At 47.0% G+C, this 19,069-nt stretch overlaps 2 protein-coding genes and 1 pseudogene across 2 annotated transcripts in view; 2 read left to right on the top strand and 1 right to left on the bottom strand.

Moving 5' to 3' along the window:
• Positions 1-424: 424 nt before the first annotated feature.
• On the top strand, positions 425-1,412 carry LOC101782242 (annotated as a pseudogene).
• Positions 1,413-2,260: 848 nt separating this feature from the next.
• On the bottom strand, positions 2,261-7,141 carry LOC101763737 (3-oxoacyl-[acyl-carrier-protein] synthase II, chloroplastic). The gene is made up of 13 exons (XM_012844089.3): positions 6,606-7,141; positions 5,721-5,926; positions 5,407-5,610; positions 5,215-5,325; positions 5,029-5,124; positions 4,909-4,954; positions 4,737-4,816; positions 4,428-4,496; positions 4,234-4,318; positions 3,979-4,133; positions 3,820-3,900; positions 3,057-3,116; positions 2,261-2,856 (listed from the first exon to the last, which is right to left on the bottom strand). Exons 1-13 carry the CDS (start codon positions 6,793-6,795, stop codon positions 2,740-2,742), a joined length of 1,500 nt encoding a protein of 499 aa, XP_012699543.1. The 5' UTR covers positions 6,796-7,141; the 3' UTR covers positions 2,261-2,739.
• An 8,735-nt stretch (positions 7,142-15,876) lies between these two features.
• The window catches only part of LOC101764130 (peroxisomal (S)-2-hydroxy-acid oxidase GLO4), a 5,561-nt gene continuing 2,368 nt past the window's right edge, over positions 15,877-19,069 (top strand). Inside the window, exons 1-6 of the mRNA XM_004958250.3 lie at positions 15,877-16,051; positions 18,183-18,330; positions 18,405-18,529; positions 18,627-18,673; positions 18,751-18,828; positions 18,914-18,976. Coding sequence (XP_004958307.1) covers positions 18,185-18,330; positions 18,405-18,529; positions 18,627-18,673; positions 18,751-18,828; positions 18,914-18,976 — 459 coding nt within the window. The 5' untranslated portion in view covers positions 15,877-16,051; positions 18,183-18,184. The remainder of the gene's footprint in view (positions 16,052-18,182; positions 18,331-18,404; positions 18,530-18,626; positions 18,674-18,750; positions 18,829-18,913; positions 18,977-19,069) is intronic.

Genomic DNA, 19,069 nt, shown 5'->3' on the forward strand with positions numbered 1-19,069 from the left:
TTGCTTACCTTTTCTCCACCGTGGTACACTGGTGCTTGTTAATTAGGCGTGCGTTTGACGCCATCTCGGCTTTGAAGTCACCGATCGCTGCGGCTCAACGCTTCAAGGAAGATCGATCGGTGGCAGGACGGGACGCGCAATCTTCTTGGAGAGTTGAACGTGTGAGTTCACGATCGAATCGAGGATAAGCGTCTCGCGGCAGTTCCTGAATCTGGTCGTGGACCACGGCTTCCCTGGCGTCAGATCACTCTGCTGCGTCGACCTGACGATCCAGCAATTCTTCCATCCTACAACACCTCCGCAGCCACCGAATGGCGCCGGATCAGAATCACAAGGTCCGCCGGACGCTACCCCTGAGTCACCGGCGGCCGGCGCAGCTGATCATCTGAAGAATATACAGGCGGCGGCGGCGGCTGCCGGCTTAATGACGGACAGCTTTCCGCTTCCCGACCCGAGCTTCACCTTCCGAGCTCCAGCTCCATCTCTCAGCGACGATGACGAACGGTGGAAGATCGACTGCTTCCCGCTTGCGGGTTGCGCGGTGATCTGCGTGGACCAGCTGGGGCACGCCTTCCGCTTCGACGCGCGGACGCGCCTGGCGGCGACCATGCACAGCCTCCACAGGCCCAAATCCACGCCCTTGTCCCTCTTCGTCCCCAACGCCGGCGCCGACGCCGACTTCAAACTTAACCGCAACCCCCTGGGCAGCAGCCTTTTCGTCATGGAGAAGATCCCCAAGCCAGAGCTTGGCTGCGGCGCGGCGCGCCGCACAGCGACCAATTCGAAGCCTTCGATCGTCTACCGCAAGCCCAGATCGGCAGCCTACCTCAAGGCCTAGCACTGCCACCTCCTCCCGCCGCCGCCGTTCGTCCGTGAGCCCAGGTACTGGCACGGTGGCCGCAACCCTCCGGAGATCGGCTCCTACGCTGTGGTCGGCGGCGGCACCCACGTCTGCATATCCGTCGACGGCGTCGGCACCTACTGCCTCGACACGGCAAGCCACACGTGGAGTGAAGTCGGCGAGTGGACACTGCCATTCCACGGCAGGGTTGAGTATGTGCCCGAGCTCAAGCTCTGGTTTGGCCTCTCCGCCGAGACCCGGCAAATGGCTGCGGCCGACCTCTCCACCATGGACTCGCAGCCATAGCTGGTGGGCGCTTGGAAGGAGCTTTGCCTGCCAGAGCAATGGAAGGAGTGCAAGGACCCTCAACTTGTCAACCTGGGCTCAGGCAGGTTCTGCATCGCAAGGTTCTTCCCAACTACGACAGCGGACGGCCTTGGCGATGGATCATCTGGTACGACCGCGTGTCAAAGATGTCGATGGCAATGGCGGCGATGGGAAAGTGGAACTCGGAGTGATCCCTCACAAATCAAGACGTGTCAATGGCGCTAGCATAGAGGCATTGTTCTGAAAACTTTTGAGGCTTTGCTTTTCAAGACTCCTTGTTTTGTCCATCATGCAGAGTTTAAAGGAATTTGGGACTCTGATGAGGGTGACAACTCGGCATCTTTTCTAGTTTTTGGATTTGACATGAAGGTCTCCCTGCATTCTATATTTTCTACGTATTGTTGTATTGTCTCGTGTGAATTGTGATGGTAGATTCAGAATTATCTTGCCATTTATTTGCAAATATTGATCATACATTGTCTTCTTCAGTGATAAGTTACACTGCCTGGAGGCAAGCAAGTTCAACCACTCGTAGTACAGAGGAATGGTTGTCCATCATGCAGAGTTTAAAGGAATTTGGGACTCTGATGAGGGTGACAACTCGGCATCTTTTCTAGTTTTAGGATTTTACATGAAGGTCTCCCTGCATTCTATGTTTTCTACGTATTGCTGTATTGTCTCGTGTGAATTGTGGTGGTATATTCAGAATTATCTTGCCATTTATTTGCAAATATTGATCATACATTGTCTTCTTCAGTGATAAGTTACACTGCCTGGAGGCAAGCAAGTTCAACCACTCGTAGTACAGAGGAATGGTTGTCCATCATGCAGAGTTTAAAGGAATTTGGGACTCTGATGAGGGTGACAACTCGGCATCTTTTCTAGTTTTAGGATTTGACATGACGGTCTCCCTGCATTCCATGTTTTCTACGTATTGTTGTATTGTCTCGTGTGAATTGTGATGGTAAATTCAGAATTATCTTGCCATTTATTTGCAAATATTGATCATACATTATCTTCTTCAGTGATAAGTTACACTGCCTGGAGGCAAGCAAGCTCAACCACTCGTAGTACAGAGGAATGGCCGAACGGTGGCACCAATCACAAATCTTTTAACTCAGGAACAGCAGAAAATCAACGAAAGTGATAATGCCCAGCGAATGCTTACAGTGAAACTAGCATTTCATGGCTAATAACGACATTGTTCACAACATCAATACAACATAAAATCCCAGCACCTCCGCAAGGGTGAGGATCAGCTCCGGGACTAACCGAAATCTAGGAAATAGTACTGACAATGGGCATTCACGGTGAAGGCGAAAACACTGGCCCAGATACAGTAAGTCGTTGGATGGATATATTTGCAATTTTGATATAGTTTAACCTTGCAGGGCCCTCGAGTTTTCACGTAGTTTAACCTTGTATGGCACAGCGTTCTCCCCTCAGCTTGGACCTCCATCATTAGTATGTGTGGTGTAGAGGAAGTCACAGAGTCCACTAGTCTTCTATATGCAGGTCTAGATGTATGAAGCTGTTGGACGACGAGGAAGATGGCAGTTTGTTGGCCATGTTCACTTAAAGGGTGCGAAGAGAATTGATGAGTTGTGCCCACCAAATCCGAATGAGTTGGATAGGGCCACATTCACTTCACATCTCTCCTTCTTCGGTCCTACCAAAACACCCACATCCTGTATCAAGATCAACATTAAAACATTAATATTAGCTCCATATTGAGTTGATAATTATCTGGGCACCATTCAACTTATAGATTTCCTGTAGATTTTGCTCAACTTATAGATTTACTGTAAATCTTTCATATATAACTTCTTTAGTAGAAGTAGAAAGCAGATAAGATGACATTAAATCCTGCATCACTAAAGGAGCTTACCACAACGTCCTCTGGATTTTCTAAATTCAGATTTGGATGGACCCAACCAGTTCTTATAGCCTGCAATGAACAACGAAGAGGAATTCCCCATGATGAGCCCACCATGCTTGCATTGAAAGCCAAAAACACCGAAACAGCAGTTGTGGTAAATGGTAACGAAGTGTTCATGGCTATGAGAATAAACCCGAACGCCTCATGTTCATTGCAAAAGCACCATTGTGCCCGTGATATAATATTTACTACACTTGGTTTAGTATAACTGGAGTAATATTCAAATGGCCAATGCCTGAATCTTGTAGAAAAGTACGAGGAAACTGGATCAAACAAAAGCTGCTGCTTAAAGATAAATAAATAGGAGTAAGAAAAGGATATATGTGTGTAAATAATTTCATCCAGACTGCCACAATGCAACTTACAAACAAGCAGATGTAGTTGACGATCATTTTAGAATAACTTAGCTTCAGTGCCATTACATAAAGCAAATATTTCAATTGAAGTTTAATATTAAGTGATGTGCTTATTTTCCAAGGGAAAAAAATTGTAACAGGTATGTGCCAATTTTCAGTTACAGAGTTTTTGTCTTCCAACAAATTACCAAGCGCACTGGAAACCGGTACACTGGATATACAGAAAGATACAATGTAAATGGAGAATTCAACACCATAAATGCATAGTTCATACTCAGTGAAGTAAAATTTGCATTAGTATAATACAATAATACAAAGTAAATATGGCCCCCACAAGAGTACTAAGAATTCCTTACTTGTATAGAAGCAACTGCTTCAATTCCACCGGCTGCTCCTATAAGATGGCCAGTCATTGATTTTGTTGAGTTCACCCTTAGCTGCATCCATCAAAAAAAAAGATTAACATAATTTACTCTATAAAACTGTTATAAAATTGCTCGCATCAGGTGGCATACTTGAGGATTCTGGCCGAAACAACGTACGATAGCCTCGTACTCCTTCAAGTCACCCGATTGTGTAGACGTTGCATGAGCATTCACATAGTTGATTTCTTCACTTGCTACCCCAGCATCAGCTAGTGCCTTTTCGATGCAGAGAGTAATCCCTCTTCCTGATATTGAATTAATGAAAATGCTAGAATTAGATGGTCCCATTAGATTTAGGTAGGAAAAGAACAGGAAAGAGCATGGTGGTCAAGATATACTCTTCACCTTCAGGATGTGGCTCAGTCATGTGGTAAGCATCACATGTAAAGCTTCCACCAAGAAATTCAGCATATATTTTTGCACCTCTTTCCTGAAAGAACATGCACTGATCTCAGGATACATTTGAAAATAATCACATCATCAAGCTGGAAACAAACAACAGAAGGATATAGGGACAGCAGAAATTGTATGTTTAAAACCTTAGCATGCTCAAGTTCCTCCAGAACGAGAACACCAGCCCCTTCCCCCATAACAAAACCATCACGGTCCTGCACCATGAAAGATAAATCACCTCACACTAGCACAACAAATGTACCAAGCCAGAAAGTTATTTAAACCAACATGGTGCTGATGTGCTTGTACAGAATTATGGTAATTATTGCCAGCCAGCAACATTTGTCAAGAAACGGGCCACTTGAAAAAAATCGGTAGAGAGAATGCACATGAAGTAAATCATTTAACTACTATGAATCTATGATAATCTAAGGTACACAACAAAATATACAAACCATGTCCCAGGGCCGGGAAGCTTTTGTTGGATCACTGTTTCTCTGTGAAAGAGCCCTGCAGGCCACAAAACCTCCCAATCCTGCATGGCATGTGGTTAAAATAATTGTGTCTACAAAGATCAAGATAAACTACAGAAATGAGTCTGAAGAACGAGGAATTGTGGCCACGAACCAATTGGGATAAGAGGTGCATCAGAACCACCACAGAGCATAACATCCTAGAAAAACGTGAATAAGGTCACAAACAAGAAGTTACTTGTCGAAGATAACATGGAAGGTTGAAGTTACTTACAGCTTCCCCTCTTCTGATGTGGTTTGCTGCATTGAGGATACAGAAGTTACTGGTAGCACAGGCAGTGGAAATAGAATAGTTTGGTCCCATCCATCCCTGTAAATCACAGAAAGTATGAGCTGTGGTAATCGCTGTTATCCACATATAAAATTATACAAAAGAATGAAAGGAGAGATCATGTTGCACCAGATCCATTGCAAGGATTGCAGAGCCCATGTTTGTAGTTGCAAAAGGAACACAAAACGGGTTCATTTTCTTGTAAGAGACCCTCAGTGCTTCAATCGCATCATTAAAAACCTGCATGACAGTCCATCATCTTGTATGAGATAATTGGAAATAGGTATCCGTGGATAATTAGAATTCATTGAGAATACAAACCTTCATGCCACCCATTGCAGAACCAATGAGAACACCACATCTGGTTTTGTCCAACTCATTCCTGAGTTCTTCAGTGAGTCCACCATTTTCTAATGCCTTTTTTCCAGCAGTTATCAAATATAACATAAACTTGTCCATCCGCTTGGCAAGCTTAGGTGCGACCCAACCATCAGTAGAAAAGGATTTTATCTCTCCTGCAATTCTCTGTATTGTGGTCCAACTATCAACCATTGCATGATAATATTGACCAAATTGCAAAACCAGTCCCAACACCACACCCCAAAAATTGAAGAAAATCATGTGCTCTGTATTACCGTGGGGAAGTTGGAGCAGTCGAACCTCTCTATCTCACTGATTCCACTAACACCATCAAGAAGGTTGTTGTAAAACACGTCGGGATCATGGCCCAATGGTGTCACTACACCCATGCCAGTGACGACCACCCTCCTTTGTTTGATATCAGGTTTCTTCTTTTCGATAACATTTCTTTCAGCTTGCAAGGCAACAGACATGGCCATTCCTGCAAACCACAACCAATTTTGTTGAGGACCTTATCTGCTTGAGTGACAAACAAATAGCAGCCTGAAGATGTCTGAACAAACATGCACGCAGGGGGAAAAAACTAAAGAATATGTTTGCTTGATGCAAAATAGGGCATAATAAATGTGACTCTTCTTGTAAGATGTATTTTTAGCATTTTGGAGTCTTCCACACCCACCCTTTCTATTTTATACAGGAATGAGCAACGCCCATTGTATCTCAATTTTCAAGTCAAAACTCTGTGCTACTAACAAAGGAAATGCAAACAAGCAGAGCCAGACAAGCTGAAAGAAAATAATGTTGAAATCACCAGTTCAGCAGTAGCCACAAGCAAATGCATCCCAAGCAGAAGCAGGGGAACCTGACAGCGAGGCCAAAACCCGGAGCAGACTAACCTAGTACAACTCACTACACCAAGATATAAGAATCAAATATCCTCAGAACAATCCAAGGAATAATCCTACTCCACACGCATTACGCATCGCAAACGCATAATGTAACACCCGGAACAGGATAAAAATGGCACATTTACCCCGGGCGATACAACCGATGCTCTGAGATTACACCAGGATACGAACGTACGGTCATGCAAGGATCCAGCAAAGCGAACAAAGGACATGCGGCAACCAAATGCTGAGTGTCAGAGTGTCTCATCTTACCGGAGCGCGCCGCGCCACGCCGCCGCGCGCCGAGGCGGCGGCGCTCACGGCCCTGACCGAACATGACGCCGCCCCCAGCGCCGCTTCCGCCAGGGCAGCAATGCTTCTGCTTGTGCTCGTCGGCGTCGCATGCCGCGGACAAGCACGCGGCGACGAGCCACGTGCAGAGTGGGCCCGTCACGGCCGCCATTGCCCGTCCCCTGGTGTGTGTGTGGCTCCCGCTCACCGCCTGCTGGATCCCGCCCACAAAGAGCGGCCGCACGGGTCACTCGGATTCAGCGGCGCGGGCAACCGGGGCGCGCGCCAGTCCAAGAACGGCGGAGGGCAAGAACCCGGAGCACGACGAGATGCGGGGGGCGACCGGGCGATGTCTCGGGGGCGAAGAAAACGAACGAGGCGGGAGAATGGAGCAAGCGGAGGAGGCGCGTCGATCTCACGAGGAGAGGAGGAGGCTGGCGCGCATCGGAAGGGCGTGGGCGGGAGCCGCCATTGGCAGTGCCAACTGTTCGTCGGGAGGAGTGGAGGGACGGGGACGACTGGAGGAGGAGGGGGTTGGGGAGTAATATAGGAGGAGGAGAAAAATGGGAGATTTTTGGGTGAATTTTTTTAAAAAAATTCTATAATTCTTTTCCACTATTTCTCTCAGCACTTTTGTCCTGTTTGAGCCCCCTTGTGATTTATTATTATTTTTATTCCTTAGGTGGGCCCCATTTGATTTGATACTGAGATGTTTAGAGAGACTAGTCACTTAAGTCCGGTGGGGATGGGATCATAAAATAGAATAATGTGGTTTTAAGAGGGAAGGAGCTTGGGGATTTGTTTCCTCCTGAGTGATTTCTTTTATTTTAAGTTTTGGTTTTGGGTTTGGTTGGTGAGACTAGAGAGAGACCGTGGGTGTGCATGTGTAGGAGAGAGAGGGAAAGTTTTGTTTTCTTCTTTATATTATTTTTTTTGAAAGCAAAACAATATTCTTCTTTATATTATTAAGTACTTAAGTTATTTTGGAGGGAGGGTGAAGACAGTTATTTTGGAATTTGATGCCAAGCATTTTGGCACAGCTCTAGCCTCACACAAGAGAGATGAGATTTGGGGCGACAGTGACACTGGACTCATGGGTAAGTAAAGGGTAGAGGTGCCAATTTGCTGGATCCTTGGACAGGCTAAAATAATAAATAATATTGTTTTTACCGTATGGAGATTTTGGTGCACAAAACCCGTTTGACTCATCTACGCATGAAATTATAGTTTGAGATAAATTTGTGTGAAAGCTTTGGAGAATTTACTTCTAAAACTTATATGGCCGCGTATAAAGCTTGAAGTTCATATTCAGCATGAACTGAGAGCAACAAGGTGAGAAACTTTTTTTTTTAAAAAAAAAGAGTAAGGTGAGAAACTTGTGAGAAGTGATAAATGGGAAACGAAAGGATGTTGCTATTCAAAAAAAATTATAATATTATCTACTCTGTAACATTTTGAGTTTGGACTTCAAATCTGAAAGGTTTATCAACACGTCTCTCTCGCAGCATCCAGGTAATACACGCACATGCTCAACGCATGGGCTGCTACGGCCTGCTCGCTTTGCTGGTGGGCTGGTGACTTGTTTTAAAGTCGTCTGCTGTCTTGAATAGCCAAAGTGCGCCTGTCAATCTGGACCATCTGGTGTCATATGGAACGTTTGATTTGCCAGGTTTTCTAACGAACCGTCCATCAGACGCGGGCCGCGCGGTGCCATCAGCCCAGACCGGCCCAGACGGGCCAGGTGCCCAGGTCTCGTCGGTCTCCAGCCGGAAACGTGTGGCATCGTACGTGCCGTGCGCTCCCGGCGCCCGCCGCCCCGCGTTCACGTCGGTCCAATCGCACGGTCCCGGGTGAAGTGAACCGCCGCCGGTTCGAGGCTGTGGTGAGAGAGCCGGCCGGCCAGGTTCTAGAATCTAGACCTACATGCATGCCCGCTCAAGCTTCGTCTCTCGGTGGTATAGCCACGGACCGACCGATTTTTTTTTCTCTTGGTGACCATGCGAAATGTTCTTCATGAGTGCTTCACATATGCATGCCATGTTTGATAGGAGTCCTGTTCGGAAACGAATGGTTCTTATTCCTCGGAGTTATGAGATTTCTCGTCTTGTGATTGCAATGTTTTCTACGAGGAATAAGATCAATGAAGACGTCTTAATGAGAGTTCGATGCATAAAAGGTGCAATGTTTTGACACCTTCCACGTGAAGTGTCTACTAGATCATGTGCATGAACCAAGGACCAAGGTACATATCAAAGATATTTAGATGTATTATATTGCTGAGACTTTTAGTACACCTTGGTAAATAAGTTAGGCTCCCAATTGTATATGGAACTTTTCCCCCCTAATTTCCTCCTCATCCCAACAGTGAAAGGAGCAGTTACACTGTCTTACTGATGAGGTACTACACAGGTGCACAACGCCAAGGAGCAGTTATTGATGAGGGGAAGAAGCAGCGAATGCTGAATTTGTTCAGCATATAATGTTAACATGCTGCTCTGCAAGGTGTATTCTACTCTAATCAAATTATAAGCAAGTTCATTTAGCGTTCCTAAGTTATATCGCTAGGTTGATGATTCAAAGTACTTTTGATTTATAATATACATTGTAAGATAATTAACTAAAGGTATATGCTTATAAATATTTTCCAAACCAAAATACGCCTTGTTAAAATAAATAGAGGGAGTGATATGTTATATGGTGCCACTAACCTAAGGTCAAGGACTTTCCCCACATCTAAGAGATTTGCTCAATCTTAAATGTTGTCAATTGCAATATAGCTAGTCTTGCTTAAGCTCGGCGCACTGCAGAAAAAAAGCCAAAACTCCTACCAAGAGTCCAACAAAGTACCCAAAAAGCCTTACAACCGGTGTACGTCAACCAGCATTCCTAAATTATTACAGGAAGGCAAGAAAATCATAAACCTAATCATGGGCAGGTTTTCTCCATGCACCTTAGGTTACAGTACCACAACCACATGGACAGGACGGCAAATGAAAACCATACGAGAAAACCAAGTAAATCCCATGACAAGTGAAAGCACAGGGTACCAAACTTAGTTGGTAATTTGTTTTTGCTAGTGGCCAGTGAGTATCAATATGTCCTCACAACTCACATGGGGTGGCCAAGCACGATCGATCAGTTAGCAACAGGCCAACAGTATTGCATTTCAAAAAAAAAAAACCCCGGAAAGTGCAGCACTACTGTTCAGCCTGTATTGATCATGGAAACCTAACGAATCATGTTTTCAAGCAGCATTCAGTGTGGTCATCCGCTCATGGACCAAGCACTCGTAGTGAAGACCGTAGCAGCATCAATAATAGGGCCTGCACTGAGGGCACAAGGCTGTGCCCCTTTCCGAGAGAAGCGTACATGGATGCCTGTGCGCCACAGTAACTGCGCTCTAAGCATGAACGCATGATGATCCTCAGCAGCTCACATGCTCCTGCCATGCCACGGTGCCGTCTCCATTGATGTGCGCCCATATAATTGGAGTTGCGTCGTCAATGCGAGCTCAGAAGCTTTGTCGATCGATCGATGGAGGAGGGTATCTGTGGTGGTGCACTGTAACGCTGTATCCGTAGGTCGTTGGATTGGATTATTGCTCCCTTTCTGTCGCGGAATTGATTTTAATTTGCATTCGGATCAAAGTGCCTGATGCTAAGCCTTGAACATGGTAGAATCAAGGAGATCAAGCGGAGAGTGGAGGCAGTGTAGCAGAGCGCTGATTGTTTGATAGATTACTAACTGTTGATACGGAGTTCTAGAGATGATGCTGCAAAGCAAGAGAGCCTGATGAAGCATGGTAGCATGCGAATCTCGCGTTCTAAGACATGACGTGGTTCAAAACATCATCCAATTGCAAGTGGCAGCTTTACCAGAATATTTTTTTCGGACACTTTTCAGATTTGTACAAGTTCAGCTAGATTATCCTAAATGTCGAGGTAGCAGTAGTTTCCTTTGCATGTCATATCTTACTGGACCGTAGATGAACGGGGGGCTGTACTTTGCAGTCCCAGAAAAGGCTGATGATTTGTCAATGATATTCTTCTGGCTGGCAGGAGTACTTCAATCTGAATTGGAAGGGACCACGGTGTTTTAAATTCATCTTTTCTGTTAGAAGATGTGTACGTGTTGTATGTGCTGTGCGTGTAGGCTCAGGCCGGCTCCCTACCGTACCCTAGATGGATTAGGATGAGCAGTCTTATCTCTTGGTCGGTTATGTTTCTATAAACCTCACCAAGGATTGATGTTGTATACCCTAATCAATCTATTATCCCACGCATTATACACAATCCCTATTGCTTTCATGGTACCACGAGTCCGGGTTATCCCCGTTTCCTTACCTTCCGCATCCTAGCACGTCGCCGACGCTGCTCCCAGCGCGCCCGACCGCCGGTGCTGCACTCAGTGCGCTTGACCACGGCACTGCTCCCGCACCGGCTCTCCACCGTCGCTGCCCTCCATGGCCATCACCCTGCCGCCCAAGTCCTCCGCCGTCGTGAGCCACGCTGTCGCTGCCGAGGCTGCTAAGCGCGCGGCTGATGCTAGCACCGCCGCCGCCGCTCAGCATCGCGCCGCCCACAAGGAAGCCCGCGCCGTCACGGCTGAGGCTGAGGCCGCCGCTGCCGCGCAAGAGCACTACGCTGCCGATGCCCGCTTTCGTGAGGCTGTGGCGCGCGCCACCCAGGAAGGCAAGGGCGCCCCGCCTGACTCTGACGAGGAGGACGCTAGCGCCGACCTCTCCGACCAGGCGTCCGATGCTCACTAGGCCATGATGCTCCACGAGGCCGCCGCCATCCTCAACCTACATGCCCAGGCCGTCGTCGTGCAGAACATTCGGAGCTTCATCCCCGTCGTCCTTGACACCGCCGCTGACAACTACTCACAGTGGCGTGAGCAGTTTCTCCTCACCGTCGGCAAGTATTCGCTGCAGGATCATATTCTCCGTGACGTTCCCGCCCTAGCCTCTCCTGATTGGGCCGGATGGACTGCGTCATCCGGTCTTGGCTCTACGGCACCATTGCCACCAACCTCATCAACGTCGTCATGGATCGCGGCGAGCGCGGCGCCACCGCCCGCACCATCTGGCTCGCCATTGAGATGTAGTTTCTCGACAACCGGGAGACGCAGGCCCTCTACCTCGACACCAAGTTCCGGACCTTCGTCCAAGGTGACTTGTCCATTATGGACTATTGCCGCCGCTTCAAGAGTACGGCGGACGCCCTTGGTGATCTCAGCGAGCAAGTCTCCGATCGCACCCTCATCCTCAACATCATCCGCAGGCTCAACGAGAAGTTCGCCGTTGTCGGCCGCGACATCCGGCGCTCTCATCCTCTTCGCTCCTTTCTAGAGGCCTGCGACGATCTGCTTCTCAAGGAGCTCACGATGGCGCCTCCTTCCCGACTCCGTCCACGGCGCTGCTCACCGGCGTCAACATTGGATTCTCCTCTCGCCCCTCTGCGTCTCCCTACCAGTCTGCCAGGCGTTCTGGCTCTAGGGGTGGCAAAGGGGGCAGCAAGGGGGCCCTCCTCCAAGCAGAAGCAGGACAGGGGCTGGCGTGGTGGTCAGCAACGGCATGGCAGTGGCAACGGCAGTAAGACCCTTGCTGCCGGCGCCCAGGCCCCTGCTCCCAGCACCACCCAGGAATCCGGCAGTCCCGGGCCCTCCTTCTGGAACCCTTGGTCTAATACAATTCAGATGTACCCGGGCCCTCGGTAGCAGGCCACCGTTCCTCCCCATCCTGTCGCACCCACACCGGTGTTTCAGCAGCAGACGCAGTAGGCCCTCCTTGCCCAGCAGCAGGCATTGTACGCTCAACAGCTGTCATGTGTGTCAGTTAGGGCAGCACACTCGCCTCCCTTTTCAGTCCTCTGAGTGTCTAGTACTTTCGATCTTATTCACTGCGATTTGTGGACGTCTCCTATTCTCAATGTGTCTGGTTATAAATAGTATACTATTTGCTCATTCTTGATGACTGTTCTCATTATTTGTGGACGTTCCCTTTACGTCTCAAATTTGACACTTTTGCGGCTCTGGCTAACTTCTTCTCCTCTGTGCGTACTCAGTTTGGCGCCACTGTGAAGGCCGTTCAATGTGACAACGGCCGCGAGTTCTATAACTCCAGCACACGCACCTTCTTTCTCACGCACGGGGATTGTCTTCGCATGTCCTGCCCCTATACATCGCCTCAGAACGGCCGGGCCGAGTACATGATTCGGACTGTCAACAATGTTGTTCGCTCCCTTCTCTTTCAGGCTAGTATGCCTCCCTCCTTTTGGGTTGAGTCTCTGCATACTGCTACACATTTACTGAACATTCTACCCACAAAAACCCTTAGGTTCTCCACGCTGCACATGGGTCTGTTTTGCATCTCGCCGTCTTATGACCATCTCTGGGTTTTTGGTTGCACTTGCTATCCGAATCTTTCCGCTACTACGCCACACAAACTCGCTCCTCGCTTCACCTTGTGTGTTTTCCTTAGCTATTCTGCTCATCACAAGGGATACCGCTGCCTTGATCTCTCGTCCAATTAGGTCTTCATCTCTCACCATGTTGTGTTTGACGAGACTACCTTTCCGTTTTCTCAGCAGCAACCGCTCCCAGCTAACGAGGATTTTGATTTTTTGTTGGAACTTCTGATGTGGTGCCACCCCCTATTGGCTCGGCACCATCCTGCAGGACACTCACCCGGCACACCTTCGACCTCCCGGATCGGTTGGGCGAGCGCCCCGACCGCTCCGGCGAGCTATCCGATCGGTCGGCTGAGCGCCCCGACCACACCGGCGACCACTACAGTCGGTCGGGCGACTGTCCCAACCGCACCGATGAGCTCTCCGCTTGGTTGGCTTAGCGCCCCAACGACTGCTCCGCTCGGTCGTGCAACCGCTCCGACCGCACCGGCGACCGCTCCGCTCGGTCAGGTGAGTGCCCCGACCGCACCAGCGAGCTCTCTGATTGGTCGGGCGAGTGCTCCGACCGGTCGGGCGTGCACCCACGGTTCTCCCCCCGTGCAGCCTCCTGCTCTGGTCGTTCTTCCTTGTGGTGCGGTTCTCGTGCGTCCCGTCACCAATCAGCACCCCGTGACAACGCGTGGGAAGCTTGGATTCCATTTGCCAAACCTTTTTCATTCCTCCCAGCTGTCACCAGTGCCTGGCACTTACCGGGGCGCTCTCGCTGATCCCAATTGGCGCCGAGCCATGTAGGAGGAGTTCAACGCGCTGCTGGCCAATCACACGTGGGATCTTGTATCACGTCATGCTAGGGCCAATGTTGTTACTGGCAAGTACATTTTTAAGCACAACTTTCATGCCGACGGTTCTCTGGAAAGCTACAAAGCACGGTGGGTGCTTCGCGGGTTCACTCAGCGACCTGAGATTATTTTTCTGAGACTTTCAGTCCTGTCGTCAAACCAGCCAACGTCCGCATAGTGTTGTCCCTAGCTCTCTCTCGTCATTGGCCAATTCATCAGTTGGATGTGAAGAATGCTTTTCTTCACGGGACGCTTTCAGAGACAGTCTAATGTGCTCAGCCTGTTGGCTTTGAGGATACCACCTGTCCTGATCATGTTGGTCGGCTAAATCGCTCTCTATATGGACTTAAGCAAGCTCCTCGTGCTTGGTACAGTTGCTTTGCCTCTCACCTACTGCAGCTCAGCTTTGTGGAAGCTAAGACCGACACTTCCCTGTTTGTGTACCACCGCGACGACGACATGGTCTATCTTCTCCTTTATGTGGATGATATAGTCCTCACGGCGTCTTCGACACCTCTTCTTCATCGCATTATTGGTGCCTTACAGCGGGAGTTTTTGATGATGGATCTTGGTGAACTTCATCATTTTCTGGGTATGCATGTTTAGCGGTCTGGTAATGGCCTTCTTCTCTCTTAACGCCAGTTTATGTTGGAGATTCTGGAGCGTGCTGGTATGACTGATTGCAAGTCTTGTTCCACACCAGTTGATACAAATTCGAAGCTGTCTGCTACTGATGGTGCCCCTCTTGTCAATGGGATTGATTTTCGGAGCCTCGCTGGTGCTCTACAGTATCTCACCTTTACTCGTCCCGACATTGCTTATGCGGTTTAGCATATTTGTCTACACATGCATGATCCTCGTGAGCCACATCTTGCCGCCTTAAAGTGCATTCTACGGTATATTCGTGGCACTCTTCACTTGGGTTTGCATCTTCGGCCCTCTGCACAGTCGGATTTGCTAGTTTACTCCGACGATGATTGGGCTGGTTGCTTAGACACCCGGAAGTCCACTTCTGGGTATGCATTTTTTTGGGCGACAACTTGGTCTCCTAATCTTCAAAGCGACATACTGCAGTTTCTTGCTCGAGTACCGAGGCTGAGTATCGGGCGGTTGCCAATGCCGTTGCTGAGGTCTTCTGGTTGCGCCAACTTCTAGTTGAGCTGCATGTTCCTCTACGTCGCACCATCTTGGTTTATTGCGATAACATCAGCACTGTCTACATGTCTTCGAACCCCGTTCAGCATCAGCGCACAAAACACGTGGAGATTGATCTCCACTTTGTTTGTAAGTGCGTTGCTGCTGGTGATGTTCGCATTCTTCATGTTTCGACGAGCTCTCAGTACGCTGACATTCCCACCAAAGGCCTGCCTTCTTTGGTGTTCACGGAGTTCAGGTCCAGTCTGAACGTTCAAGCTGCCGACGATCAGACTGCGGGGGCGTGTTAGAAGATGTGTATGTGTTGTATGTGCTATGCGTGTACATGGGCCCTGGCTGTGCACCAGGCTCAGGCCAGCTCCCTGTTGTGTCCTAGATGGATTAGGATGGTCAGTCTTATCCCTGGATCGGTTGTGTTTCTATAAACCTCACCAAGGGCTGTCTATATGTTTGTACATATTGTATACCCTAATCAATCTATTATCCCACGCATTATACGCAATCCCTATTGCTTTCACGTTCAAAGGACAGATGTTTCTTAAAGTTCAGTGTAATGAATGGCAGGCATACGAAATCAGCATTACCAATTTCGCAAGAAATTTGTCAATTAGTGACAGACACATGATCTACTTAATATCTGCAATCTAGCCCATTGAGAATGCTGGTTATTCAGCTAGAATTGATTCAGATTTGACAAAAATCAGGCAACTTGGACCTTGCAAAACCATCCTTGTCACATAAGGCTTGGCATTCTTGGAGAGTGATGTCGCCAATTTCCAAGCACTGCACTTAAAATATTTGACCGGTAGCTGAAAAATGACTGTCAATTTGATTCAGAGTGCAGGATCACGATGTGGCCAGCACTGGCCTTGTCCTCTACCGGAGCTTCTGACATCACAGATCACACGAAAAGCCAGAAGGCAAGGACAGAGGACTAGCCTCTGAAGCAGCTGCCTTCCACTCATCTTTCCGCCATCCTTGATAGCAGTCCTTCCTGCCGACCTCCTCCTCCAAGTCCCAAGAGGTATGGTGCCGCGGTTCACCGAGTCACTGTTGCTTCTTCAATTCACTCATGTATGAGGTTTTTCGCTCTCGAATTCCTGTTTCAACCATGTGGAGAATCCCTGCGTGCATCTTCTTGATTTTTGTGGAACCCTAGGTGGAGGGGATGGCCATGTTAGATGCTGCTGCAAATCTTGAATGCTCCCCAACTGTAAGCAATAAAAGGGATTGCCATACTAGAGGGCCTGCCGATTTTATACAGTCTGCATCTCTATCCGCCGTTCCCCCGATTCGGGACTTATCTTGAATTAAGTGGGGCACCGTTCAGTTGTGTTTCGTCAGAAAAAATATCTTTCAGGTGTGTTGTGGACTTCTACTGACCTTCTTGGTCTTCTAATAAGCGCCGCTTCAATTTACCACTTCGGACCTGAGTCACCTGACTACTATTAGGATGAGTGATCAAATGGGACGATCTGATCCTGCAGACGCTTAGTCCCTTACTCCTTTCTAACTGTATCAACTTATTTAGCCTTTGCAGTCCTGCAGATGACCTGAGTCACCTGACTACTATTAGGATGAGTGATCAAATGGGACGATCTGATCCTGCAGACGCTTAGTCCCTTACTCCTTTCTAACTGTATCAACTTATTTAGCCTTTGCAGTCCTGCAGATGCTAAGTCGTTTCGGTCTCAAAAAAAGATGAGAAGTCGTTTCTAATTATATCAGTGTTTTAGCCTTTGCAGCAGGATATATAGCAGTATGTTTGATCCTAACTTGGATATATGAGATGTCTGAAAGCTTTAGTATTTTTCGAAGAACAGATGTCGTGTGAAACTGTAGTAATCACATGAATTTCAACTAGGTCTGAATTAGCTTACTCTAACTGTGTAATTGGGCCTTCAAGATTGAGAGGAGAATATTCAAAGTTCAGAAAGAGTAGGTTCCAGAATTTATTCAGCTAAAATCCTTCTGTTCATGTCGACGCTTGAATGATGAAAAATAAAACTGGAATTTTGTGTTCCCGGTACCACTACTTCTCAGCAAGCTTAACACATGTTATCCATCTTATTATTTACGTGGGGACTGGGGGAAAGCTCTTATGAAAATGGGACTATTCCCTTGCTAAGTATGTACATATATTGTATATATCAAAATATCAAAGACTGTATTTAGCATGCCAGTGCCCATGTCTGTGAAGTATGATGAAGAACTGAAGAGATGCGATTCTCTTTCAGTTGAGATGAGTAGCACCGGAACTAGATCTGAACAGTGATTTCAGAGTCATTTTGCTTGTTTCCCTTTTATTGCCCACTGTTGGTTACAGCTCAACTACTCAAGAGTGGATATCCATTTTGCTGCCTTTTGTTGTCTGTGCTTGGTTGCGTCTAGCTCTAGCCAGAGTCGCGACAAAAGGTATGAGTTGCAGTAGTTATTTTTTGCGGTAAAAAACACTAGTTGGATACTACTCTTAAAACTGCAAATTAGAATGTACTGTCTTCATTGAAACCACGTATATATCAATCGGTAGTATGTCTTTCTACATCTGATGGCTGAAAATGGTACTTGTTGAGGTGTTTTGTATATGCCTGTCAGTTTGTTATTGTCTTGAATTTGCATTTCCAGGAGGGTTCAAATGTTTCAGTTAAATGAAAATGTCCTAGTGTCTCTTAAAGGGTTTTTTTGGGTACTAGTAAAGTTGATAAGATAAGGAAGTGGGAATCTTGCATTTTCTTCAAGTATAGTTGTTTGGCCACACTTATTTGGTTGTCTTAAATCTTTATCGTATGCCCATGTAGGGTTTGCCCTTGACCTATTATGTACCCTTAGAGAAAAGCAATATTGTAGATTTCAGACTAGTCTACTTCGCTTAACTCTAGGATATGTACTGGTTTGGAACAAATTTTACATTGAGGAACAACACAAAATGCTAACTGTTGATTCCAAGAAAAAGGCAAGATCTAAAATGCCTATACTACTATAGTTTGATACAAGTATGCCAAACTTTTGATATGCAACCAAAATGAAATGTTGGGGGCCTGTACTGAAAAAGGAACAACTTGTGGATTATGTTTCTAAATTTTCTGTATAAGCGTAACAGAGATATTTGCAGCATCCTGATTCCTCAATGGCCTTTTAACAATTTAATGTAGCAGAAATGGAGGATAATCTACCAGTCAATGTCCGGGAGTATCAAGAGCTCGCCAAGAAAGCACTACCAAAGATGCACTATGATTATATTAATGGGGGAGCAGAGGATGAGTACACACTGAGGGAGAATATTGCGGCATATGGAAGAATTCTGTACTATTCACCACACCAATAATTTTAAAGCCCATTAAGAAGTAGGACCTGACCTTTTGGTGTGGATCCCACAGGTTACGGCCAAGGGTTCTTATAGATGTCAGCAAGATAGACATGTCTACAACCTTATTAGGATATAATATGCCATCGCCAATAATGGTCGCTCCAACAGGATCACACAAATTAGCAAATCCAGAAGGTACAAAAACTTAAGTCAAACCAAGTTTTAAATCATAAGTTATATTGTCTAAGGACTGGTGCTATCTCCATAACTCTTGGTTAAATGTTCATTTCAGGGGAGGTGGCCACATCGAGAGCAGCAGCAGCATGTAACACCATAATGGTAACTACTGATTATGATGTACTTCTCATCTTTATGTCCTCCGTGGATTGTTAAAAAATTTCATATATGTGAAACAGGTGCTTTCCTTTTCATCCAGCTGCAAAATCGAGGAGGTTGCCTCCAGTTGTGACGCCATTCGCTTTTATCAGTTATATGTATGATATCTTGACGTTGATATTCTTTGAGTAAATTCCTCTTTCTGCAGCTATCTGGTTTCTGAAACTTTTTTGTGTACATCAGGTGTACAAGAGAAGGGATGTTTCAGCAACATTGGTGCGGCGGGCTGAGAGTTTAGGATTTAAGGGCCTGTTTTCTTCCGCTTGCTAAACTTTAGCACCTGTCACATCGAATGTTTAGATACTAATTAGGAGTATTAAATGTAGACTATTTACAAAA

The sequence above is a fragment of the Setaria italica genome, chromosome II, assembly GCF_000263155.2.
Source record: "Setaria italica strain Yugu1 chromosome II, Setaria_italica_v2.0, whole genome shotgun sequence".
Lineage (NCBI taxonomy): Eukaryota > Viridiplantae > Streptophyta > Magnoliopsida > Poales > Poaceae > Setaria > Setaria italica.

Coding starts and splice junctions, on each gene's coding strand:
- LOC101763737 (XM_012844089.3), bottom strand. CDS start 6,795: ATGGCGGCCGTGACGGGCCCACTCTGCACGTGGCTCGTCGCCGCGTGC. Junction 4,817..4,908: donor TGCACCTCTTATCCCAATTG/GTTCGTGGCCAC, acceptor CATGCCATGCAG/GATTGGGAGGTTTTGTGGCC. Junction 4,319..4,427: donor AGGAACTTGAGCATGCTAAG/GTTTTAAACATA, acceptor ATGTTCTTTCAG/GAAAGAGGTGCAAAAATATA.